Raw genomic sequence first — 24195 nt, 5'->3', positions numbered from 1 at the left:
TGGTAAAATAATACAGCATCTACCGAAAGGGAACACATACTGATGCCTATGACAATGCAGATTCGTATCATTACCCATCACAGAAATCCTCTATCAAGATACTCATACATCGGGCAAAAACAGTGTCAGATGGTTAAAGTCGAAGGAGAGAGATGAAACATGTTAAAAAAGCACTACGACTGAATGGCTACAACAATGCTCAAATTAACAGAGCATTGAATGCCAAACCAAGACCGAACAACAAAACTGCTGAAAGTGATCAGATTATCAAAACAATTAAAATACCATGTATCTCAGGAGTAACTGACAAATTAGCCCGTGTTTTTGCAAAAGTAAAGCCATAAAATAAGATTTGGTACGGTACACAAAATTCTAAAACTAGTGTCTTATACTAAAGATGAATTACTTAAGTTATCAAGAAGGTGTAAATTGGATCAATTGCTTATGCGGTAAATGCTATGTTGGACAGACGGGACGTAACGTTAGCGTAAGACTAAAAGAACACCAAAGGAACATTAAATGATCTCAAACACAACTGTCGGCAGTGGCAGAACATGCTTGCCAACAAGAACACTCAATTGATTTTGATAACGTTGAAGTGTTATGCAAAACTAATTATTACTGGCCAAGACTAATTAGAGAATCCATCGAAATTTAGAGAAATACCAATAATTTTAACCGCTCTGATAGCTACAGACTTAGCACAGCCTAGAAGTGATTATTAAGTAATACACAATACATATTACATTTCCTTATAGAGGAATCACCTACTAATTGATAACTAATCCATTATATAACTACAATACCCCCCCCTCCGCCTCTGATCTCGAACCTGATGGGGTTCAATGATGACGTCGTCCTGCACTATTTAAGACCGGAAGCAGGTAGATAGCTTCACTATTCTGGCAAATCGCCCGAAGATACTGGATTAATTACCAGCAAAACATCGTACTTAAATTATAAATGCTCACTCTTCAAACACACCGGTGGGCTGAAGAAGTTACTAATTGGCGTTTTGTTAACGTGACACATTTTTCACTGATTGGCCGTGTCAGGTGGTGGAGGGTTGAGACACATTTATACTTACTCGATCTAACCCAAAAGCCTTTATTGTGAGTATCTTTCTAAGAAGTGACTGTGAAGCAAGATCACGGTCAAGATGAAGTAGACTATCACAACCTATGCTGTTATTGCCATTAAAGACCTCGCCATCTCTTACTTCATTCAAATCTTGCCACTGGTACACAGACAACGCCCTGGCTCCTAGCTCTGCTCTTAGAGCAGGGGCAGGGAACCTTTTTTTCTGCCAAGGGCCATTTGGATATTTATAACATCATTCGCGGGCCATACAAACTTATCAACTTAAAAATTAGCCTGTTATATTTGGTCAAACATTTAATTAACTCACCCCTAATGTGATGGCTGTAACTGCTTCTCTTTGGCGAGGCGTGTGATGATGTTAGCTGGTATTGATGATGTTAGCTGGTAATGATGATGTTAGCTGGTATTGATGATGTTAGCTGGTATTGATGATGTTAGCTGGTATTGATGATGTTAGCTGGTATTGATGATGTTAGCTAGTATTGATGATGTTAGCTGGTATTGATGATGTTGCTACTCGCAGCTGATTTTCCAGGTTTGCTCCTGGATTTATTGAATTTCGAGTCCCGCCTGCAGTTGCCTTGGCAGGGCCAGACCAAATGATTTTGTGGGCCTTATACAGCCCGTGGGCCGGACGTTCCCCACCCCTGTCTTAGAGTGTCCCACTATTTGGTTTTAGGACATCCCCTGGTTGACGACCTCTGGGTGCCAGTCCAATGCCTGTAAACGGTAATCTGCCCTCTTTCATCCTTTTTATGATCAATTTTAGCTTTCTGAAAGTACTCCGTCCTGATCTTGCACAGCTCTTTGTTTCATCATTTTGAAGCTAATCCATCTTTAATGAATATCCTTCACTGTGTTAAACACTGCAATGAAGGTTGTAACATGTGTGCTTTCTCTAGAAGCCATAATAAACAAATACCTTAATGACAAGTGTTCAATATTTAATATTGGTGAGTTCCATAATCAAAAGCCAAAGTATATATAATAACTTATCATGTATATTTCAGGGTAGTGAAGTACATAGCCAAGAAGGCCTGTGTAGCTCTCATGTTTTTTTTTGTAATACAGAGTATGATGGGGCAAGTAAGGCATATTGTAAATTAGCTAAAGTACAGAACATTCACTTCTTAAGTGTTCATTCCCATTCCATAAAAAAAATATAATTGTTCAGTGGCCAAATACTATCCCCGTATGAGAGTACAGAGCCAGAATTGCTGAGATCCTTGGTTCAAATCCCAGGCTCCCACCCAAGCGAAATGTGGCTTTTGCATCTTTTGGATTTTGATGGTCTCAATCCGGTTACTAATCGCTGCACTATAAAATCCACTGCGAATACATTTGGGTTGCCACTTATTTGAAAACCCCACCTTTGAGGGCTTATTTCCAGTATAAACACAGTGAAGAAATCACCATTTAAACAAGCTAATAAATAGGGCATGATATATTTTATTGCCAAAATAACAATAATACAATTCCAATTACCATAATGCCTTATGGATACGTTTTTTTTTTCCCCAGCATCGTTCTAAACAGACAAAACCCTGATCCAATTTTGACTTTTGTGAGACTCATTAGCACAGCTATGAAAAATGTCCAACCTGCGTACGAATTTATTTATTTACTTCCACTTCTTACCAAGACGGCACACATTACTTATTACTTTGTTCCATGTGACTGACACCGGACAACCCAATGCCTCCACTTCTCATGGTCTTGTGCCATAACTCAAAGTTATTTCCACATATCACCTGCAGATGCTATGAGTACATAATGGCTTCATGCAATATTGTTGCATTCCCCCTTGAGGTCTGTGGACCCCAGCTTGAGAGAAACTAATGCTGGCCAATGGTATCATCAGCTCGTTCAAACTTTCATTCAGACCAAGTAAAAGTGTCTCCTTATTAAAACAATGTGGTAAACTGGTGTGCATCTCTGTTAGCATCCCTCAGACAGTGGTAGAAATTCCACAGTCTCATGGCAGGGGCCAGTCACGCCACAGGCTATTCATTTAGACGTGCATATAAAATGGTTTAAAATAATAATTGTTTTAGGTGAGGTCATTGGGAAAATGTGTGCAACTCCTCTAACCAGCCTTGGCTCGAGTCGCTCACAACTGACGCACAACCTCCCACCGGCAAGCTCACGGTGCTGTGATGCAGGAAAAGCTGCATTGCTGGCCCCACAAATTACTGTAACGCACCCGGGGAAATGAACAAAAAACCTCCACCCTTTACGTCACTCACTCACCCTAAGACTGGCTGAAAGGTTAGGTGTAACTGACCCCTAATGGTTCAGACACTGGGCTGGGTTGAGCACAAAGGTAATGGTATGACTGCCTTGTGATGGGGGACCTTGAAGCTTTTGGGATCCCCTGTTTGGCTTTTAAAGACATCACCTACAGCTCTGGCCAATGTAAACTATATTAACAACAGGGTGACCTTGTTAGGTTACAGCCTCATCTGGCAATATACAGTGTTTGCGTGAGTGTGCGAGTGTGTGTCAGTGTAGTATTTAGCTGGATGACGCACTGGTTAGAGCACTCAACTCACAATTTGAAGGTTGTGAGTTAAATTCCTGGTGAGAGGTTGACGAAGGTTATCATCCCTCGAGTGCCGATAAAACCACACTGTGAGAAATCACGTTGGTCATCCTTTGGAGACAGGACCCCCATCATGAAAACGAGGAATTCCCACTGCTGATTCAGGGCTACCAATGGGGATGAACACCATCACATTGTTTGTGTGGGCGTGGAGATGCTTTGACCTTTGACCTGACCTGATAGGTGTGCTGTGCATGTGTGAGAAAAGTCATGGCGTAGTGGTTAGTAAATTACTCTGCTCAGATTTTAGTACCTGATTTCTATCCTAAGCCATCCACAGCACATGCAGAAATCGGTGTCTAAACCTGACCTAGACTTTCCACGGGTAGTTTTGGTCGAACATGAGATGTTAACTACCTCGCCTGCTATACAGGAGGCTGTGGGTTAGATCCCGACCCTGACACTGGTATATTTGGAGTTTGCATGTTCTTCCTGTGGTCGGGTGTATTTTTCTACGGGTTCTCTGGTTTTCCCCTCCATATTTAGAAACATGTGTTTAGAATATTTGGCTGCTATAAAGTTCCATGTGATGAACCACTTCATTGACTATCATTTGTGGCCAGGTCACTTCTGAAAAAGAGCTATATAGCTCAGTGGGCCTCACCTCGTAAAATAAAAATAGTTCACGTCATATGGAATGCCCCTTTCTAGTGGTAAAACATTCTAGTTGTATGGCATACAAGTCTTTCTAAAGCACCCACACCATTGACTTCATGCAAAGTGGTACTAATTGTATTGACCCTACAAGGATGATGGGCTGAGTCAATCCCCGACTAGGATTTGAACTTGCAACCTTCCAACTGTGACTCGGGCTCTCTTCAACAACACCAGTGGACCGGATGCAATGAGAATTAATGTGCAATTGCGCATTTCGTAAAATAATATCAATAGGTTACAAAATATAAAATCGCATTGACATTTAGCACTTCACCTTTAGGCACAGTCCGTGAAGAAGCTTCGGGACAGGAAGCGAAAAGTTAGGCAACATGACGAACAACACGCGGTACAACCCGAAAAAGCATCGGAGAGCGATGCAGCACAACCATGAAAACCTACACAACAGCATCACATTCACATTTTCCCAGTTTACAATTGCCCTTCTGAATGCAGCCATGGCCTGCCAGAGCCACTGTCCTATCAGCTTTCAGTAAAATTAAGCTCACCTCTGACCACAGGAAGACATGCCATTAGTTTGTTGAAAGAATGGCTTAACAAAGCAATTGGTTTGTCTGACGAAGTAGAGTCAACATATGAGATAATACATTATTGTGCTGAACTATTTTTTTTACATATTTCTCTTGCACAAGCAAGCCTTGAATTTGATATATATTAATTGTATTTCTTGATTGGAAGTTTCTTATAATCCCCCCCGCCTCTGTACACCCAGAAATATAAATGGATGCGCCATAATTGATCGGCTAGCCACGTGTGGTGGGGTAAAGTGTGAGCACTACCACCTCTTTCAAGATTACTGGTCAGCAGAGACGAGCAGACCAAGATACCCCCTACAGGGGTATTCTTTAGAAACCCTTTCGTGGCAGCCCATCTACCGGCAGTGGCGTGAGCAAGAGATTGCAGGGTAGCACCTTTACCTTTCTATTTTAACATTCACTCTGTTATCAAAGCCATCCTGAGGATAAGAGGAAGTCACCCAGTTATCCAAATGTTTTATATATATATACCATGTAATAACATGACATGGTGAGCTTTAACTGGTGAAATAAATGAAAACATATTTGAAATTCTGAATTCAAATCACAATTGGGGGTCAAGTCTTATAATCATAACATAACTTAATAGGATGTCAGCAGTGGTCAATATGCAGTGAGGGAAAAAAAGAATTTGATCCCCTGCTGATTTTATACGTTTGCCTACTGACAAAGAAATGATCAGTCCATAATTTGAATGGTAGGTTTATTTGAACGGTGACAGACAGAATAACAACAACAAAATTCAGAAAAACGCATGTCAAAAATGTTATAAATTGATTTGCATTTTAATGAGGGAAATAAGTATTTGACCCCCTCTCAGTCAGAAATGTCTGGCTCCCAGGTGTCTTTTATACAGGCAATGAGCTGAGATTAGGAGCACACTCTTAAAGGGAGTGCTCCTAATCTCAGCTTGTTACCTGTATAAAAGACAACTGTCCACAGAAGCAATCAATCAATCAGATTCCAAACTCTCCACCATGGCCAAGACCAAAGAACTCTCCAAGGATGTCAGGGACAAGATTGTAGACCTACACAAGGCTGGAATGGGCTACAAGACCATTGCCAAGCAGCTTGGTGAGAAGGTGACAACAGTTGGTGCGATTATTCGCAAATGGAAGAAACACAAAAGAACTGTCAATCTCCCTCGGCCTGGGGCTCCATGCAAGATCTCACCTCGTGGAGTTGCAATGATCATGAGAACGGTGAGGAATCAGCCCAGAACTACACGGGAGGATCTTGTCAATGATCTCAAGGCAGCTGGGACCATAGTCACCAAGAAAACAATTGGTAACACACTACGCCGTGAAGGACTGAAATCCTGCAGTGCCCGCAAGGTCCCTCTGCTCAAGAAAGCACATATACATGCCTGTCTGAAGTTTGCCAATGAACATCTGAATGATTCAGAAGACAACTGGGTGAAAGTGTTGTGATCAGATGAGACCAAAATGGAGCTCTTTGGCATCAACTCAACTCGCCGTGTTTGGAGGAGGAGGAATGCTGCCTATGACCTCAAGAACACTATCCCCACCGTCAAACATGGAGGTGGAAACATTATTCTTTGGGGGTGTTTTTCTGCTAAGAGGACAGGACAACTTCACCGCATCAAAGAAACGACGGACGGGGCCATGTACTGTTAAATCTTGGGTGAGAACCTCCTTCCCTCAGCCAGGGCATTGAAAATGGGTCGTGGATGGGTATTCCAACATGACAATGAACCAAAACACACGGCCAAGGCAACAAAGGAGTGGCTCAAGAAGAAGCACATTAAGGTCCTGGAGTGGCCTAGCCAGTCTCCAGACCTTAATCCCATAGAAAATCTGTGGAGGGAGCTGAAGGTTCGAGTTGCCAAACGTCAGCCTCGAAACCTTAATGACTTGGAGAAGATCTGAAAAGAGGAGTGGGACACAATCCCTCCTGAGATGTGTGCAAACCTGGTGGATAACTACAAGAAACGTCTGACCTCTGTGATTGCCAACAAGGGTTTTGCCACCAAGTACTAAGTCATGTTTTGCAGAGGGGTCAAATACTTATTATCCTCATTAAAATGCAAATCAATTTATAACATTTTTGACATGCGTTTTTTCTGGATTTTGTTGTTGTTAGTCTGTCTCTCACTGTTCAAATAAACCTACCATTGAAATTATAGACTGATCATTTCTTTGTCAGTGGGCAAACGTACAAAATCAGCAGGGGATCAAATACTTTTTTCCCTCACTGTATAGAGACCAACCCCACAACAGGAATGTGTAATTTCCTTCACGAGCTCAGTGACACCAGTTGAGATTAACATTACTTCATGGGATTGAGTGGGGGAGATACTTTGACGTTGTATATATATAATTGTTCAAATATTCTTGGTTCTTTCGGTAAAGTCACGTTGAAGGGAAACAATAAAATAATAAAATATATATAAAACAATATGAATCACTGCAGTCACGAAAGCTTTAAATCAATTGTTCCAATTTTATTTTTTCCCGTAAATAAATGAACAAATCCGCCAAAATTAAGTTAGAACAAAAATTAAGATTGTTTAATTTGCCAGCGTGCTAACAATATAATGTAATCCTTGCAGAATACACATCTACATGGAGCGGAAATCAAACAACTGCAGGCTGTCAATAAAGACGTTTGCATTTTCTCCACACGGGTGTTCATTTATTCTGCATGCAGCTTAGAGCACACGCACAATAAACAGGACTTGTTGACAAGCAGCTAAGCTGGCCTCACTCCAAGAAAATACCCAAATGTCCCTTTCCTGATGTATCATTCAATTATTATATTTCTAGCCAGGCCCTCTTCAAAGGCTTAGCTGCTACATTCATCATAATACCAGGGTGGGCAGGGAATATCACTTTTCACCTTTTCCATGTCAGTGTGATTGAAAATGAAAAATGAGGCCTATGCAGGCCTGCTTGATGGTGGTGGGGGCAGTTTGCCATAAACGTGCAGACGTGGTCACAGAGACTCAAAGAGCAGCCTTCAAACCTAGCGCCTCATTCATGTGTTGCTGAATTTTTTTAAATTTTTCGGCCTATTTGTGGAAGGAAAAAAAAGCCCTTGTTTGCATTGTTTATGATGGACAAAATCGGCAAGACAATACGATTTCGATTATTTGTTAACATACGCATCTGTGGTCGTTTGGAGTATTTGGTTGCTATAAATTTCCACGTAAGCCACTTCGTCATATGCAGGAAATCATGGGTTTGATCTCGACGCTGATGCCCGCTGTATATTTGGAGTTTGCATGTCTCTCTCGCCGTGGTCGCATGGATTTTTCTCCGGGTCCTCCGGTATTCCCCTTTACATTTAGAATCAACATGCGTTCAGAGTATACGGCTGCTTTAAATTGCAACGAGATAAGTCACTTCGTTGAGCTATCATTTGTGGCCATGTCGCTTCTGAAAATAGCTATATAGCTCAGTGGGCCTTACCTGGCAAGAGCAAATTGTTTAGTTTTATTTTAGTTACATAAAATATGTTAAGGGATAATTTCCCTTAGTTTGCCATGTAAATCAGTGGTGGAAATTCCACATTCTTATCGTGTGAGCAATTTTCGTCAGAGGACAGCCACTGTTGACCTCCCACAAAGTGTGTTAATGTATCGAAAAATTAATTGCTATTTCATTGTCTGTATTCGTGTGCAGTGTTTCTGTATTTGTCTTTTTTTACTCCTTTATCGTTAAGATTTTTTCGTGTTGCTGTTTTACAGATTAACTAACTTTTTTTTTAAATCCCCAGATTTATTTTTAAACCGATGAGTATCTCAGTAATCTCTTACCTGGTTTAAACGACTACCTACCTCTATACCCATCAGCCTGTCATCCTGTCTGCTGACATATCTACCAACTTACTAGCATTCCTACCAACCTTGCCACTTATCTATCCGAGTTACCTACATTTGTGTTCCTGCCTGACTATTAGACGTGCAACAGCTCAGCTTCCACTGCCAGTGATCTGATGGTCACAATTCCGAGTTCATAATTTTATTCAAATAACCACATTTTGAAATTAGTGTTGTTATCCTCTATTGTTTCACTTTCTTCTGTCTAGTTTGTTTGTTCCATTAGCCTAAACGCAACACTGGCATATTATATGCAATAAAAATGCATAAATTATAAGCAATCGATTATTGCCTGCACAATGATATATATAAGATACAATACAATTACCATACATAGTGTATAATGCAACCGCATCTCCAGATGGTAACACAGGAAGACTAAAGTATGAAAAAAAATCCGCTATATGCACATGGAAACAAATGTCTCGACTTGAAGAAGGCCAGAGTCTTGATGTTGTAACAAAAAAATGATTTTAATAAATGCATTTATCCATTATTACATGCCTATTACCTACATTTTAACCGATCCACCCACTTACCCACATACCTACCAGCCTGCCTGCCTGCCTACATTTCTGTGTAATTTCCATGCATTGTTTCACATTTAAATATTTCTGTTATATGTATGTTGGTGGAGTGGTGGTACAATGGTTATCAGTGTGTTATAAACCCAGAAACATATGTTCAATTATCAGCCATGGCTAACATCAGTGATATCTGAACTGGTCCTGGGCCACCCCTTTACCCACCTACACTGACCAGCATGGTGAAGTATGGTCAAAGAGCCCCCACGACTGACATAAAATGGGAAGATCTTCATCCATTAGTAGTTTGATAAATGGTTTTATATTACATTTTAAATTAATTCATGTTGTATATATGCATAGAACAATTACGTCTTAATAACTCATTTTAAGACCAAAACCACACAACATGTGGAACAAACTGAAATTGACATTCAAGGCTACTGCTTGATATCCTTGCAGTGGGTATATGTAAAATAGAAACACCGAATCCTCAGTACCCGTTATTGCAGCTGTCCATCGCACTAGTTTCCATGTGAGAATGTCTTATTATCTGCTACCTGATTTACATTTGGATGAAAAGACGTGTGTAATTAGCGTAAAAATATCGGCTGCTCTGAAAATTTGTAGTGTGGTTTTCTCTAAAGGTCAAAGGTTGTATAAGTGCTAAAGTACGAGCTGTGAGGCTTGAATGCATCACCTGAGATGCAATCATGAATCATGTCCATTTCAATTATTACAGCAAAAGCACAAGGTATGCACAGCGAATAAGAACCCGCATTTAGATCTAAGCGAGCTTTGGACAGCATTCATCTAAGTAGGTGGCCATAAGCCATTGGTGAAACATTCCAACTTCTTATGGTCCATAGGACAAACACATTTGGAAGGTTGCGAGTTCAAATCCCAGTTCAACTACGCCCATCATCCCACAACATGTCGCTACTGTGGGATGGCACGGTGGCAACATATTAAGTCCCTCGCCTGGTATGCAGGAGGTCGTGGGTTTGATCCCGACCCTGATGCCTGTATATTTGGAGTTTGCATGTCTGTCTCCCCATGGTTGTGTGGATTTTTCTCCGGGTCCTCCGGTATTCCCCACTACACTTAGAATCAACATGCGTTCAGAGTATACGGCTGCTTTAAATTTCAACGAGATAAGTCACTTCGTTGAGCTATCATTTGTGGCCATGTCGCTTCTGAAAATAGCTATACAGCCCAGTGAGCCTTACCTGGTAAAATAAAAATATCTTAGTTTTGTTTAGTGGTCGATACAATAAGTACCGATCTCATATGGGCAGACTGTACTCCACCACGGGAATGTGGAATTTCCACCAATGGCTTGGACTGCCTGTAGAGCTGAAAACTGCCTTTAACTTTTTAGCTAGATACACAGGTAAGGGTCACTCACAAAATTACTTTCATCAAAACCATGCGATAAGCCAATGAACAATTGTCCCCTTTTGCTTAGAGGCCCTATGATAACTGATGCATTTTCAGAAGTGTAAATATTAGTTATGGTAAAACTAATATTTGTGCAAAAAATAAAACGGTACTTTAAACGTGATGAAGTAAAATAAATGCCACATCTGCTGCTATGGAACAAGACTAATAACAAGAGCATGACCATTTGAAAATATCACTAATAGTTTGATAATTATATACATTATACCCATACCTTATATTATATGTAATTATCGTATACTGTACCCTACATTATATTAATAAGGCAACAATAATGGGTGAAAAATAGTTCACAATCCTCTACAGGAGTAATGTTTCAAAAGAGTATAAAATAAAATTATAAGCCGCAATTTTAGTTTTTCCACCACGGTTATTATCCGTTTGTGTTAATAGTGGTAATTACGTGACTGAACAACATCATAGGAATGTGGAATTTCAACTTCTAGGTCAGGACTGTTAACAGAGATGAGCACAACGCAATGCTCGCCTGAAGATGGAAACACTTTAATTTTGAAAAAATATATAGCTGAATTAAATAAAAGAAATATACGTCAAATACATTCGGTGTTATTTTAACCATATCATGACATCATTCTCTTTCTTACACACACTTTTTTCTTACCATTTCTATTCCCCAATGCATAGCACTCTCTCTTTTTTTTTAATGCAAACAGTTAACAAGTCAAACCCATCAACCTACTGCCATTGCTGTGTGGTCCCCTTATATAAGTGGCAGGCTCTCGTAAACACAAACATGTCCAGCCAACGCTTTCCCCCTCCCCCTCCCCCCACCCCAAGCAATACCCTGGGAGGGCCACCGCCTGCCTTGTGCTGTGGGGGTTGTTTGGGGAGCCTGGGGGAAGGCGGTGGGGGGGAAAGGGGTGCAAGGTTGCGGTTGGGAGGCCGGTGGGTGCCTCGCTCGGGGCTGCGTCTCGTTTACGTGGCCCGGGCCCAGAGTCTCCTCCGTGCCGGCCCCGATGCGGGTCACCTCCGCCCTAATCTGGCTCCCCGAAAGCGATCCCGCCTGCTCGGACGGGGTCAACGAGGGGACTGGCGGCCGTGTAAATCGATTAGAAGTCCGAACGGTCAAAGGGGCTGGTAACTAAAGCTCGGGGGGGTGGGGGGGAGGAAGGTGGAGGGGGAAGTCTGCCGATGGCTAGCCCGGCCGGCGACGGCGCGGCGAAGCCGGGCGGTGCCATCGCCGCAATTTGGAAACCGAGACGAGGCGCGGACGGGAGCTGCCGCGTGCCCTCTGCGTGACAGCGCGGTGTGTGTGGAGTGGTGCACGGTGTGTGTGGAGTGGTGCACGGTGTGTGTGGAGTGGTGCACGGTGTGTGTGGAGTGGTGCACGGTGTGTGTGGAGTGGTGCACGGTGTGTGTGGAGTGGTGCGCGGTGTGTGTGGAGTGGTGCACGGTGTGTGTGGAGTGGTGCACGGTGTGTGTGGAGTGGTGCACGGTGTGTGTGGAGTGGTGCACGGTGTGTGTGGAGTGGTGCACGGTGTGTGTGGAGTGGTGCACGGTGTGTGTGGAGTGGTGCACGGTGTGTGTGGAGTGGTGCACGGTGTGTGTGGAGTGGTGCGCGGTGTGTGTGGAGTGGTGCACGGTGTGTGTGGAGTGGTGCACGGTGTGTGTGGAGTGGTGCACGGTGTGTGCGGAGTGGTGCGCGGTGTGTGTGGAGTGGTGCACGGTGTGTGTGGAGTGGTGCACGGTGTGTGTGGAGTGGTGCACGGTGTGTGTGGAGTGGTGCGCGGTGTGTGTGGAGTGGTGCACGGTGTGTGTGGAGTGGTGCACGGTGTGTGTGGAGTGGTGCACGGTGTGTGTGGAGTGGTGCACGGTGTGTGTGGAGTGGTGCACGGTGTGTGTGGAGTGGTGCACGGTGTGTGTGGAGTGGTGCACGGTGTGTGTGGAGTGGTGCACGGTGTGTGTGGAGTGGTGCACGGTGTGTGTGGAGTGGTGCACGGTGTGTGTGGAGTGGTGCGCGGTGTGTGTGGAGTGGTGCACGGTGTGTGTGGAGTGGTGCGCGGTGTGTGTGGAGTGGTGCACGGTGTGTGTGGAGTGGTGCGCGGTGTGTGTGGAGTGGTGCACGGTGTGTGTGGAGTGGTGCACGGTGTGTGTGGAGTGGTGCACGGTGTGTGTGGAGTGGTGCACGGTGTGTGTGGAGTGGTGCACGGTGTGTGTGGAGTGGTGCACGGTGTGTGTGGAGTGGTGCGCGGTGTGTGTGGAGTGGTGCACGGTGTGTGTGGAGTGGTGCGCGGTGTGTGTGGAGTGGTGCACGGTGTGTGTGGAGTGGTGCACGGTGTGTGTGGAGTGGTGCACGGTGTGTGTGGAGTGGTGCACGGTGTGTGTGGAGTGGTGCACGGTGTGTGTGGAGTGGTGCACGGTGTGTGTGGAGTGGTGCACGGTGTGTGTGGAGTGGTGCACGGTGTGTGTGGAGTGGTGCACGGTGTGTGTGGAGTGGTGCACGGTGTGTGTGGAGTGGTGCACGGTGTGTGTGGAGTGGTGCGCGGTGTGTGTGGAGTGGTGCACGGTGTGTGTGGAGTGGTGCGCGGTGTGTGTGGAGTGGTGCACGGTGTGTGTGGAGTGGTGCACGGTGTGTGCGGAGTGGTGCACGGTGTGTGTGGAGTGGTGCACGGTGTGTGTGGAGTGGTGCACGGTGTGTGTGGAGTGGTGCGCGGTGTGTGTGGAGTGGTGCACGGTGTGTGTGGAGTGGTGCGCGGTGTGTGTGGAGTGGTGCACGGTGTGTGTGGAGTGGTGCGCGGTGTGTGTGGAGTGGTGCACGGTGTGTGTGGAGTGGTGCACGGTGTGTGTGGAGTGGTGCACGGTGTGTGCGGAGTGGTGCACGGTGTGTGTGGAGTGGTGCACGGTGTGTGTGGAGTGGTGCACGGTGTGTGTGGAGTGGTGCACGGTGTGTGCGGCCTGGTGCGCGGTGTGTGCGGCCTGGTGCGCGGTGTGTGCGGCCTGGTGCGCGGTGTGTGTGGAGTGGTGCACGGTGTGTGTGGAGTGGTGCACGGTGTGTGTGGAGTGGTGCACGGTGTGTGTGGAGTGGTGCACGGTGTGTGTGGAGTGGTGCGCGGTGTGTGTGGAGTGGTGCACGGTGTGTGTGGAGTGGTGCGCGGTGTGTGTGGAGTGGTGCACGGTGTGTGTGGAGTGGTGCACGGTGTGTGTGGAGTGGTGCACGGTGTGTGTGGAGTGGTGCACGGTGTGTGTGGAGTGGTGCACGGTGTGTGTGGAGTGGTGCACGGTGTGTGTGGAGTGGTGCGCGGTGTGTGTGGAGTGGTGCACGGTGTGTGTGGAGTGGTGCACGGTGTGTGTGGAGTGGTGCACGGTGTGTGTGGAGTGGTGCACGGTGTGTGTGGAGTGGTGCACGGTGTGTGTGGAGTGGTGCGCGGTGTGTGTGGAGTGGTGCACGGTGTGTGTGGAGTGGTGCACGGTGTGTGTGGAGTGGTGCACGGTGTGTGTGGAGTGGTGCACGGTGTGTGTGGAGTGGTGCACGGTGTGTGTGGAGTGGTGCACGGTGTGTGTGGAGTGGTGCACGGTGTGTGCGGCCTGGTGCGCGGTGTGTGTGGAGTGGTGCACGGTGTGTGTGGAGTGGTGCACGGTGTGTGGAGTGGTGCACGGTGTGTGTGGAGTGGTGCACGGTGTGTGTGGAGTGGTGCACGGTGTGTGTGGAGTGGTGCACGGTGTGTGTGGAGTGGTGCACGGTGTGTGTGGAGTGGTGCGCGGTGTGTGTGGAGTGGTGCACGGTGTGTGTGGAGTGGTGCGCGGTGTGTGTGGAGTGGTGCACGGTGTGTGTGGAGTGGTGCACGGTGTGTGTGGAGTGGTGCACGGTGTGTGTGGAGTGGTGCACGGTGTGTGTGGAGTGGTGCACGGTGTGTGCGGAGTGGTGCACGGTGTGTGTGGAGTGGTGCACGGTGTGTGTGGAGTGGTGCACGGTGTGTGTGGAGTGGTGCACGGTGTGTGTGGAGTGGTGCACGGTGTGTGCGGAGTGGTGCACGGTGTGTGTGGAGTGGTGCACGGTGTGTGTGGAGTGGTGCACGGTGTGTGTGGAGTGGTGCACGGTGTGTGCGGCCTGGTGCGCGGTGTGTGCGGCCTTTCTGCGCGGTGTGTGTGGCCTGGTGCGCGGTGTGTGCGGCCTGGTGCGCGGTGTGTGTGGCCTGGTGCGCGGTGTGTGCGGCCTGGTGCGCGGTGTGTGCGGCCTGGTGCACAGTGTGTTGGCCTGGTGCACGGTGTGTGCGGCCTGGTGCACAGTGTGTGTGGCCTGGTGCGCGGTGTGTGCGGCCTGGTGCACAGTGTGTTGGCCTGGTGCACGGTGTGTGCGGCCTGGTGCACAGTGTGTGTGGCCTGGTGCGCGGTGTGTTGGCCTGGTGCACAGTGTGTTGGCCTGGTGCACGGTGTGTGCGGCCGGCGCAGCGGCGGCGGCGTGCGCGAGCGGGAAGAGAGGGCGGTGGCGCAAGTGGTTCGCCGTGCACCGTTCTCCACGCTACGGACCCGGCGACCCAAATTCAGTTCCCGCTTATGGCCAATATCGGTGGCGAATATCTCTACCGGTCCCGGGCCTACGCCCAGGTGCACTCAACCTCAAATAAGTGGCTGGTACGGTGCGTAAACATCGGCACCGGGGAGACAAAGGCGGCCGCGTGTGGTGCTGGCCACACCACTCCCTTCGTGTGCTGTGTCGGCCTTCGTAGGTGCTCGCAGACAGCAATTTCCCTATGTGGGCCGTCTTTTTCTAAAAGCTCGTAAACGTGTAACTGATGCAGATTTGTTTAATATTAGCGATGGGGAGACAGAGTTGAGCAAGCATGCTTAGTGTTAGCAAGCAACACACCTTATATGTGTTGTACTGACCCAAATAGGTGTTTTGCTAACAGCATTTGATGTGTTTTTAATGTCTAAATGAGGGAGTTTTAGCTTTATGAATTGTCAATGCATATCAGCACTACGCCGTGCTCGTTTGAGCAGGAAGACACTTGTTGTGTTTTATTCGTATTATACAGTTTAAAAATAATATCGTACACCTCTCATGAAAGAGCCTATTCAAAACTCAAGTCAAAAGTCAAAACGCTTCCATGGGGTGGTTCTTTTGGCAGCCAGTGGTGGAAATTAGACATTCCCATGGTGGGAGCCAGCAACCCTAATTTGTGTGCCGAGCATTCTGCCAACAGCACCACCCGGCTGTATTAATTCAAATGTAATATGTCATATACCACAAACTCTAATCCGTATCGACTAACATTGTAGTGGAGTTGCACGCCCTTCTGAAGACATGCCCTGGAGGCGAGGCATGAAAAACACAGCGCTCAGAGAGGGAGCTTTCACTCAGAGAGGCAACAGCTGAAGAATCTGGGACCCGGCCTGGGTATCCGTGCCTCGGCCACCCCTCTTCCTGTCATTACAGCCATCTCTCCAGCCAGCAAACAGCTCCTGGCCACTGACCCGAAACCCCACGCTTGTTTGGTCGGGCTGGCTCGTTTCATTTCCTCCCGTCACCGTAGCCGAGTGCCACACACTCGCATTGGACTTCTCGCCCACAGGCAAGAAAGGGCACCCTCTCCAAAATTCCCAAAGTATTCGATTAAACGTCATCGTCAGATACGGTCAATGTATTTGAACGGTTTTTGCTATGTTACGCAAGACATTCAAAACGAATGCGTGCACTTTGTTTCATTTGCAAGTGTGCATGTGTATATATGTATGCGCTGTGTACACATCCGGATTCGTGTGTTGCTGTGGATAAGGGCGCTCGACTCTTAGGCTTGAATAGGGCCATTGTCCCTTCAGGGTTAATAAAACGAGTATCACTTGGTTTGAAACCGATAATGATCGTCCTTTCGGTGCTTTGGAAACATGGCGTTTCCACTGCTTAGAAGATGAGCACCATACTAATGCTCATTTGTAAATTGGGAAACCTATACGAAACTGGGGGGAGGGGGGGCAGTGGCACAGTGGTTAGTGCAATGAACTATGAACCTGGCTGCTGGAGTTCAATTAATGTCCACAGCTAACATCAGTGGTAAGGGATATTTAAATAAGTCCGGGATTTCTCACACATCGCCAACCCGCACTGGCCAGCGTGGTATGATGTGTGTACGTATGCTCAACTTGTTTTGCACCGTACGCAGCCAACCGTGATTATTGAGGGTGTGATGGGACAACCCCGTGGCCGACATTAATCGGGAAGGCCTTCATCCAGCAGTAGGTTAAGAAGGCTACAATTGATTGTTTGATTGATAACATAACACTGGATTAATAATTTGAATGACGCAAACATTGAATATACAGCAGAGTTCAGTGGGCACAATCCATGGCAGCTGTTTTGGTCATAACTCTCACACTCTCCGGATGGCACTTTTCATAGAAACTCATTAAAGAAAAGAAAGCCGATTTGCATTTACGTGCAGCCGATTCAGCACAAAAACGCACCCATGCCACCGCCACTCACGCTGACTTGTGGAATTAAGCGGCAAGATTTATCGCGGGGTCAGGTCGGGGATTGGGGTGGAGCCAACGATGGCAAAGAGAGTTTCCGCAAATATTCAGAAACTTTCGACGTTGTGCGGAATTACGTCAATTTCTTTTGGCTAGCCATCGAACAAAGACGGTCACTGCATCACGTGCTCTCAGATGCAATTCTGCGGCCGTCTGGAACGCTCTTACTCCCAATATTAGGAAGCCAAATCTAGACTGAAAACTAATTTCTTGAGAACTGCTTTTTGTGGTTAGATTGTTGTCCTTCCCCTGCACCTCCGATTGGCACAGTTGGCTACGTACAGTGCGAAATAAGTTCAACATACTATTCTAATTTAGGGGCATTACTTTTTTTGGGGGGGGAGCAATGAGAGGGTGTGACAGCCCCATTCCGCACAAATTCACGTCCATGTTTGCCGCCTCTATTCCGCAACGTGTTTCGGCATTTTGACGCAAAGTTCAGAGCGACGTTTTGTTCCCCCAAACTTTTGTGTTGTAAGCGATGGAACGGAGGCAAACGCACATGAAGATGGCAGTGATGGTGACGATGACAGTGGGAGTTTCATAAACCTCCATGTGATTCACCAACCCGTGCCTCCAAAGTGATGGATCGCAAGCACCATGCGTACACCACACCAGACGCCCATTTAAGTCTCGGTGGACCTTGGACCTGGAGCAGGCTCAGAACAGGTTCTGAGAACACTCGCTACTGATGTGTGCTGTGGCTGGTAATTAAACTTAAGTTGCACGTTTTGTATCGCACATAATCACCCATAAACACATACACACATATGTACACATAAACGTGCACACATGTCTATTGGACCCTTTCGCCAGTATACACACACATGCACACTTACACATTAAAAGATAAAGATCCCCCATATAGCCTGAAGAGACTTTTGGAGCAAGTGCCGTTAGCAAGCACCTATGAAGGCCGGCCAGCACCACGCCTAGGCGTCTTTGTCTCCCTAGTGGCTTTGTATACACACCACACCTGGTACTCATTTGAGGCTGAGTCGACCGGTTCAGATAATCGTCACTGGTGTTAGCCATGAGCGGGAATCGAACTCGGATTAGCCGGGTTCTCAGCGCGGCGTGCTAACCGCTTACGCTACCGGTTCCCATGCACACATGGATAAACACTGCATTTGTCTTAGCGGTACAATTCCACGTCTCAGTGGAGGGCGGAGAAAGGCTCACGTACACATTCGCGTGGTGTGTTCGTGTGCGGGACGGACAGAGTGTAATTGGTCGGCTCTGTGCGTTGGCGGGGTGAGCGTTCTGACATCAGCACACACGGCAACCATTCCCGTGGGCACCCCCCCCCCCCCCCCAACTGCTAATTTGACCTCGGGATTTTTTTGGAGACTTAATCTCCACCCATTCATTTTCAGAAAAAGGAGTCATATACTGCTATATGTTGTTGTCCTTCCCCCGCACCTCCGATTATCACAGTTGGCAATGTACGGTGCAAAATAAGTTCACCATACATACATACACATACATGAATTAGTTGGAATCACTTCACGGCTTTCTGAGAAAATGCATTAAAAACTCTGCATGAATTCATAAATACGTGAAAACGCTACATTAAACGGGCCCAGTATCACTGCGCCGAAACTCGTGTTGAGTAATGTTCATCTTCAATGGTGGCCTTGAGCCAGTGGTAGGTGCTAGTCTATCCGCTAGAACAATTAATTGCCCAAAAGTGGTACTAATTTTATTGACCCCGGAAGGATGAGTGGTTTTGTCAATAAACCCATGACCGGGATTTAAACTAATCGCCTTTTAATTGTGAGGTGAGCGCTCTAACCAAAGTTCCACTTTGATGTATATGCTAGTTTGGTATGCTATTTAAACGTATATAATGTCAAGTGTTTTTATACTGCCAACATTGTTATATTAACATATTATTTTCCTGGATAAAATTATGGAAAACTGTTGGTGCCTATTTTGGTAAATGAACAGCCCGCTGTCCCATCCATATAAACATCCATAGAAAACACAATGGCTTACTGTTGATGCAGAAGAACTCTTAGATGGATTAGATTTGTCAGAGCTTTTAAAAACAACGCAAAAAAGGGAGAAATTCCTGAAGCCTGACCGGTGTCTAGACCTGGGCTCTGAAGAAAACACTGCATATATGCCAATAAAGGAGGTTAAAAGGGGTGCTACAGGAGGCAGTTTAGCAGTGTTAGGTTAATAGAACCAAGGCTGTAGACCTGTGAAAAGCATGACAATTGCTTTAGCATTTGTTCAAAAGCAATAGGCCCTCTGAAATGTATATCGGTGCAGAGCAATTTTCGCTACACATCAGTGAAGGCTTTGCGCACAATATTAAGCACACGTGTTGGAAAAGGTGAACTCTTTTAAAATTTACCTATACAATAAAACTGTCATTACTCGTAAGAAGTGCTCCCTGTGGATTATTATTATGAACATTGTAAGATTTGTTTTATCTGTGTATTGTTTTAATGTATGTGTTTACATTGCTGATGTCTACATAGTCCTCCAGGTGTAGTGTAAAACTTTCACTTAATTAAAACCTCTAGTTCACAGTAACATTAGACTTGACGTACACGTTATACCATGAATGTCAAGTGTCACTTTGCTCAAATAAGCTCTGTTGGTGGTCTAGATCCAGTGGTTAAAGTTCCACATTCCTATGGTGGGAGCCAGTTTATCCACTACAATCGTGTCTCACCGCATGGTGCTCTGAATTTTGCTGAAACCCAGTGATACTTATGTATTTAAAGGACAATACCAAAGGTGAAAGCTTATTAATGTGCCGCTTTATATAGAATCATAGGTGACCTGAACCTTCCTCAGCTCATTAAGCTACCACGGGGTTGAATTAAAACATAATCACAATCTTTATTTAGACTGGAGGAATCCGATGAGCTATGAAGCTCTTTTTCACAGACGCCCAGTATGGGCGAGTCAGCAAGTTAGAACAGCAAACAATACAAAAACACGATAGTTGTGCAAAATAGAGAAAAAACGTAAGCAAGTCACTAAAATATGAATAATTAATAAATACATTAATTATATAAGTCCCATTTATCAAGCGTGGGCAAGGCAGCAAAAGCAACAAAACAATCCAAGACCACACTCAGTAGTCCCTCAATAAAATGGCACATTGACATTGAATGAATTCCCAGCATGGTTCTCTTTCTTGAGCCAGTATCACTGCTTCGCTCAGTCTCAATCCTTGTCTTCTCGCAAAGTGTACTCATTGCTGTATCTTAGAAGGAGGGTCCTTGACTTTAACATCTGGTAGTTCATCAGCATCGCATCAGAGTTTGCTTCATTGAATCAGTGCAGCTGAAATGTGTCACTCCCAGAAGGCCATGGGGTCAATGAGTTGCGTACAGAATATTGTTTTTATATTTTATGTGGAGAGCTAGATATGTGAAGGAGACATTGTCTGCTCATCTATATTGTAAATTACTCTAAAGGTAACGTGGTAACATTCACATTAATGGGCCTTCGTATGCTTCTGTCATGGTATCAGCCATGCATTTAGTTATATATGTTATTTTACTTACCTGCAAAGTATCTAAAAAAATAACAAATAACTGTTAATGTAATGCTCACTTATACAATTCTGAATTTCATATAATCCACTTGCATATAATGTACTTCACTTGGTTTAATCATGGACATTTAAAATGGATGGAAAGAGAATACCTCAGTGAATTTTGTGTGCACGTTACAGACAAAATGACCATTGAGAAAATTAATTTAAAAACGGATATTGTATCTCACATACGGGCTCTCACGTTATATAATGTGAACTTTCTTGAAATCAAACCACAATGGTGCCCTTTAAGGCACCTAAATCGACATGGACAAAGTTTACCTTTTAGAAAATGCCAGCTAGCCGGAATTAGCAAAAACATTAACAATGTTAATGCGATATGACCATGGGTCTCTGCCACATTACCATCTAGACGTAACATTATCATGATATAGCCGCATGTGTAGCCACAAGGCACTCACCCATTTGTTTCTGGGCGACAGCCTTTTTTGACTTCATTTTCTGAGCACGCTTGAGCATCAGCAAGGCAGTCTGTGGATCTCGGAAGCCCCTTCATCATCAGCACAACATGCAGAGCAGCATTTTAAACAGGGCACCAAAAACTCATCTGCATCATTCGTAAACAAGTCAGCTGATAAATAAGCCAATAGTTCCAAGTGTCTCCACTGCCAACTGAGAGTGGAGTCCTGCTCATCTCCACTGGCTGCCATCAATCAGTGGTGAAAATTCCACGATTACGTGGCAGGGGCAGTTTCTAAATAGGGCAGCCACTGGAACTTTTCTACAAAGTGGTATTTGTTTTAATAAACCTCAGATGGATGAAGGTAAGTACGTTTATAAACACGCAACTGTAAGTGTACTTGTATTTTCACGTACAGCACTTTCAGATAGTCCAATATGATAGGCAATTTATAAAATCGAGATTATTATAATAGCGTACGTTATTACGAGTACGCAATAGTCATACAATGTAAGCTCTATCCAACATTTTTGTCTGGCATTTTCTACTGAATTGGTTAAATGTCTGTAAAGAGTCTTGAACATTGCGTCGCGGCAGTGAGTTGCAGGCCGATGGACCGCTGTCCACAAAGCTGCGAGGTCCAAATCTCACTGAAGTGCGTGGAACGATCACGGTCACCATGAGTTGGCAAACGAAGATGTCGACAATTGATATTGGAGTCAACCGGCTCACGCATATGCATCAGATAGCGCGGAGCATAATTGTGTACACACTTGTATACGAATGTGCACAGCTTGTCATCAATCCTTTGTCCAATTGGTAGCCAATGCAGGTCATCATGAACAGTCGGAGTGATGTGGTCGCATTTGACCTTTTACACTGTCAGACGTGGAGTTGAGTTCATGACAGACTGGAGTGGACATAGATATGGATGGCGATGGTGCAGCTGAAGATGCTGTCACAATGGTCCACATGACTTATGATTAACGTGTGGACTAGTGTCTGATCTGCATTGTATGTAGCTGCTGTACAAGGTCTACCCCAACCGGAGTTTGAACGTGGAAAATGTTCACTTGAGAGCCTAGCAGTCTAACCGTGATAATACCTGGCCACATTTGCACCCAAACAAGTATTTTCCAGTAATAGGTTTTACCCTTTTAACTGGCACAAAAACTGACACCTTTATTCAAGGCATCATGTTTGCAATAACCACAACACAAGCAGTCAAAATGCAAACAAAAGAGACAACTCTGATAATGATATGCACTGTCCATGAATTTGATTGGTCCACACCCGAGACGGCTTTTCTTAGAGCCTAGTCTTCACTGGTGTTGGACCAGAAGACGCCAAAAGGCATACAACTCAAAAACAGCGCACTATCAAAGTATTGAGGGCTCGGGGTGAGCATTTGCATTATGAGACCTCCTTTGCCGGTAACAAGATATAGTAATAGGTTTTTACCCTTTTAACTGGCACAAAAACTGACACCTTTATTCAAGGCATCATGTTTGCAATAACCACAACACAAGCAGTCAAAATGCAAACAAAAGAGACAATTCTGATAATAATATGCACTGTCCTTGAAAAAGTATTTTCCAGTGTCAGCTTTGGGTTCTGCAAAATAAAATGGGTTTGCTCCTATTTCGCAAATGGGATGCAATGTCTGGTCAAGAACTCGGAGGACGTGGAGGCAAGAGCTCAAAGTCTCTCGTACGCCTGTCTGAACAGGTGAAAGGCTGAACAGGTTGAAAGTCTCAACGGATGAGAGCCTGTCCAGTTGAGAGCATGGATGGGCGAGAGCCTTGAGCTGCTGCCTGAAGGTGGATGATGGTGCCTGGATGCTGCGTATGTGCAGTGGGAGAGACTTCCAGATGGCTGCTGGTACAACTGCGGAGAAACACCGCTCAGCCAGGACAGTCGTGGTTCTGGTTACGATGACTAAGTTGCTTGACGTACTCTACAGAACGTGGCGGTTTTGCCGTGGCGAGTGGAACGAGAGAACGGGTGGAGAGGTAATGGCAGGAGACCGTGAGAGAGAGCTAGCACAGGACAGTGATGTTGCAGCGTGTCCATGATTTGACGGTGGAGCCAGTGCAAGGTTTTAGATAACAACAATGTTCATTCGCATTGGAATATGAACGTTCCATTTTCCTTAACAATGTTCCTTTGGAATTCATATTTTAGAAAGGGAAAGTGATGTATAGGAAACAGTAAGGTATCGCGATTTGAGAATAAGAAAACAAATCCTCGTACCATTCTTCTCTAATCTTTTCTTGTTTCCCTTCTCTCAGGTGCTGACTGTTGTTTGAAGAAGCCTCTGTTATTCCAGAGGGATGCGAATCATTCTCCCTGGAAATGGAAAAGTACATTAATTATGAATAATTTTTTTGTGGTGTTACGATTAGGAAATGACACATTTCTATGACAAAGGCAAGTATATCCATACACATAGCAATTATCTATTTAATCCTGGAGGGATGATATCATGCATTGATCCTGGACTGGGATTTCTACTTAGAATTGGCAGATTGTGAGTCAAGCCAGAAATATAGTCACTGCCAAAATTGTACTCCAACATTCGGCAGTATTAATCTCAATTTGTAGTCCTGAGAGAGAAGTAAATATTCCCATCTTATACTGGGCATAAGTCCCTCCATATAATACGACATAATATCCATTATGTGGCACACATAGCACTTTGTTAATCAAGTCAAATAAAAGTGTCTCCCTACTCAAACAGGAAATCATGTGGCACTAATTTCCTTTAGTGACCCTGAGTCAGGGGTAGAGATTGCATATTCCCTTCGCAAGCACTGGTCTACCAATACGTTGACCACTGAGGACTGCACAAATTACGAGGACCTATTGCAAAAATATAATCACTGAACACATACACACTGACTTAGAATCAGAATCTGTATTTATAATGAGGGAATCTGATGAGCCATAAAGCTCTTTATCACAGATGTCCAGTCGGGGCAGG

At 45.3% G+C, this 24195-nt stretch overlaps 1 protein-coding gene across 10 annotated transcripts in view; it reads right to left on the bottom strand.

Moving 5' to 3' along the window:
* The window catches only part of LRRIQ1 (leucine rich repeats and IQ motif containing 1), a 118898-nt gene that overhangs the window by 38095 nt on the left and 56608 nt on the right, over positions 1–24195 (bottom strand). For 9 of the 10 annotated variants that reach the window (XM_076065276.1, XM_076065272.1, XM_076065278.1 and 6 more), the window contains 2 exons: positions 23466–23561; positions 21214–21302 (listed from right to left, as the gene is read on the bottom strand). In XM_076065276.1, the coding sequence (XP_075921391.1) occupies positions 21214–21302; positions 23466–23561 (185 nt within the window). Of the gene's footprint in view, positions 1–19981; positions 20536–21213; positions 21303–23465; positions 23562–24195 lie in introns of those variants that run through there. The other variant, XM_076065281.1, reaches the window with a different exon arrangement.

This window comes from Petromyzon marinus, chromosome 7, assembly GCF_048934315.1.
Source record: "Petromyzon marinus isolate PM22_M1 ecotype Great Lakes invasive population chromosome 7, UKy_Petmar_22M1.pri1.0, whole genome shotgun sequence".
NCBI lineage: Eukaryota > Metazoa > Chordata > Hyperoartia > Petromyzontiformes > Petromyzontidae > Petromyzon > Petromyzon marinus.
The sequence above is the reverse complement of the archived record's forward strand: the minus strand, read 5'-3'. Positions and strand labels throughout refer to the sequence as shown.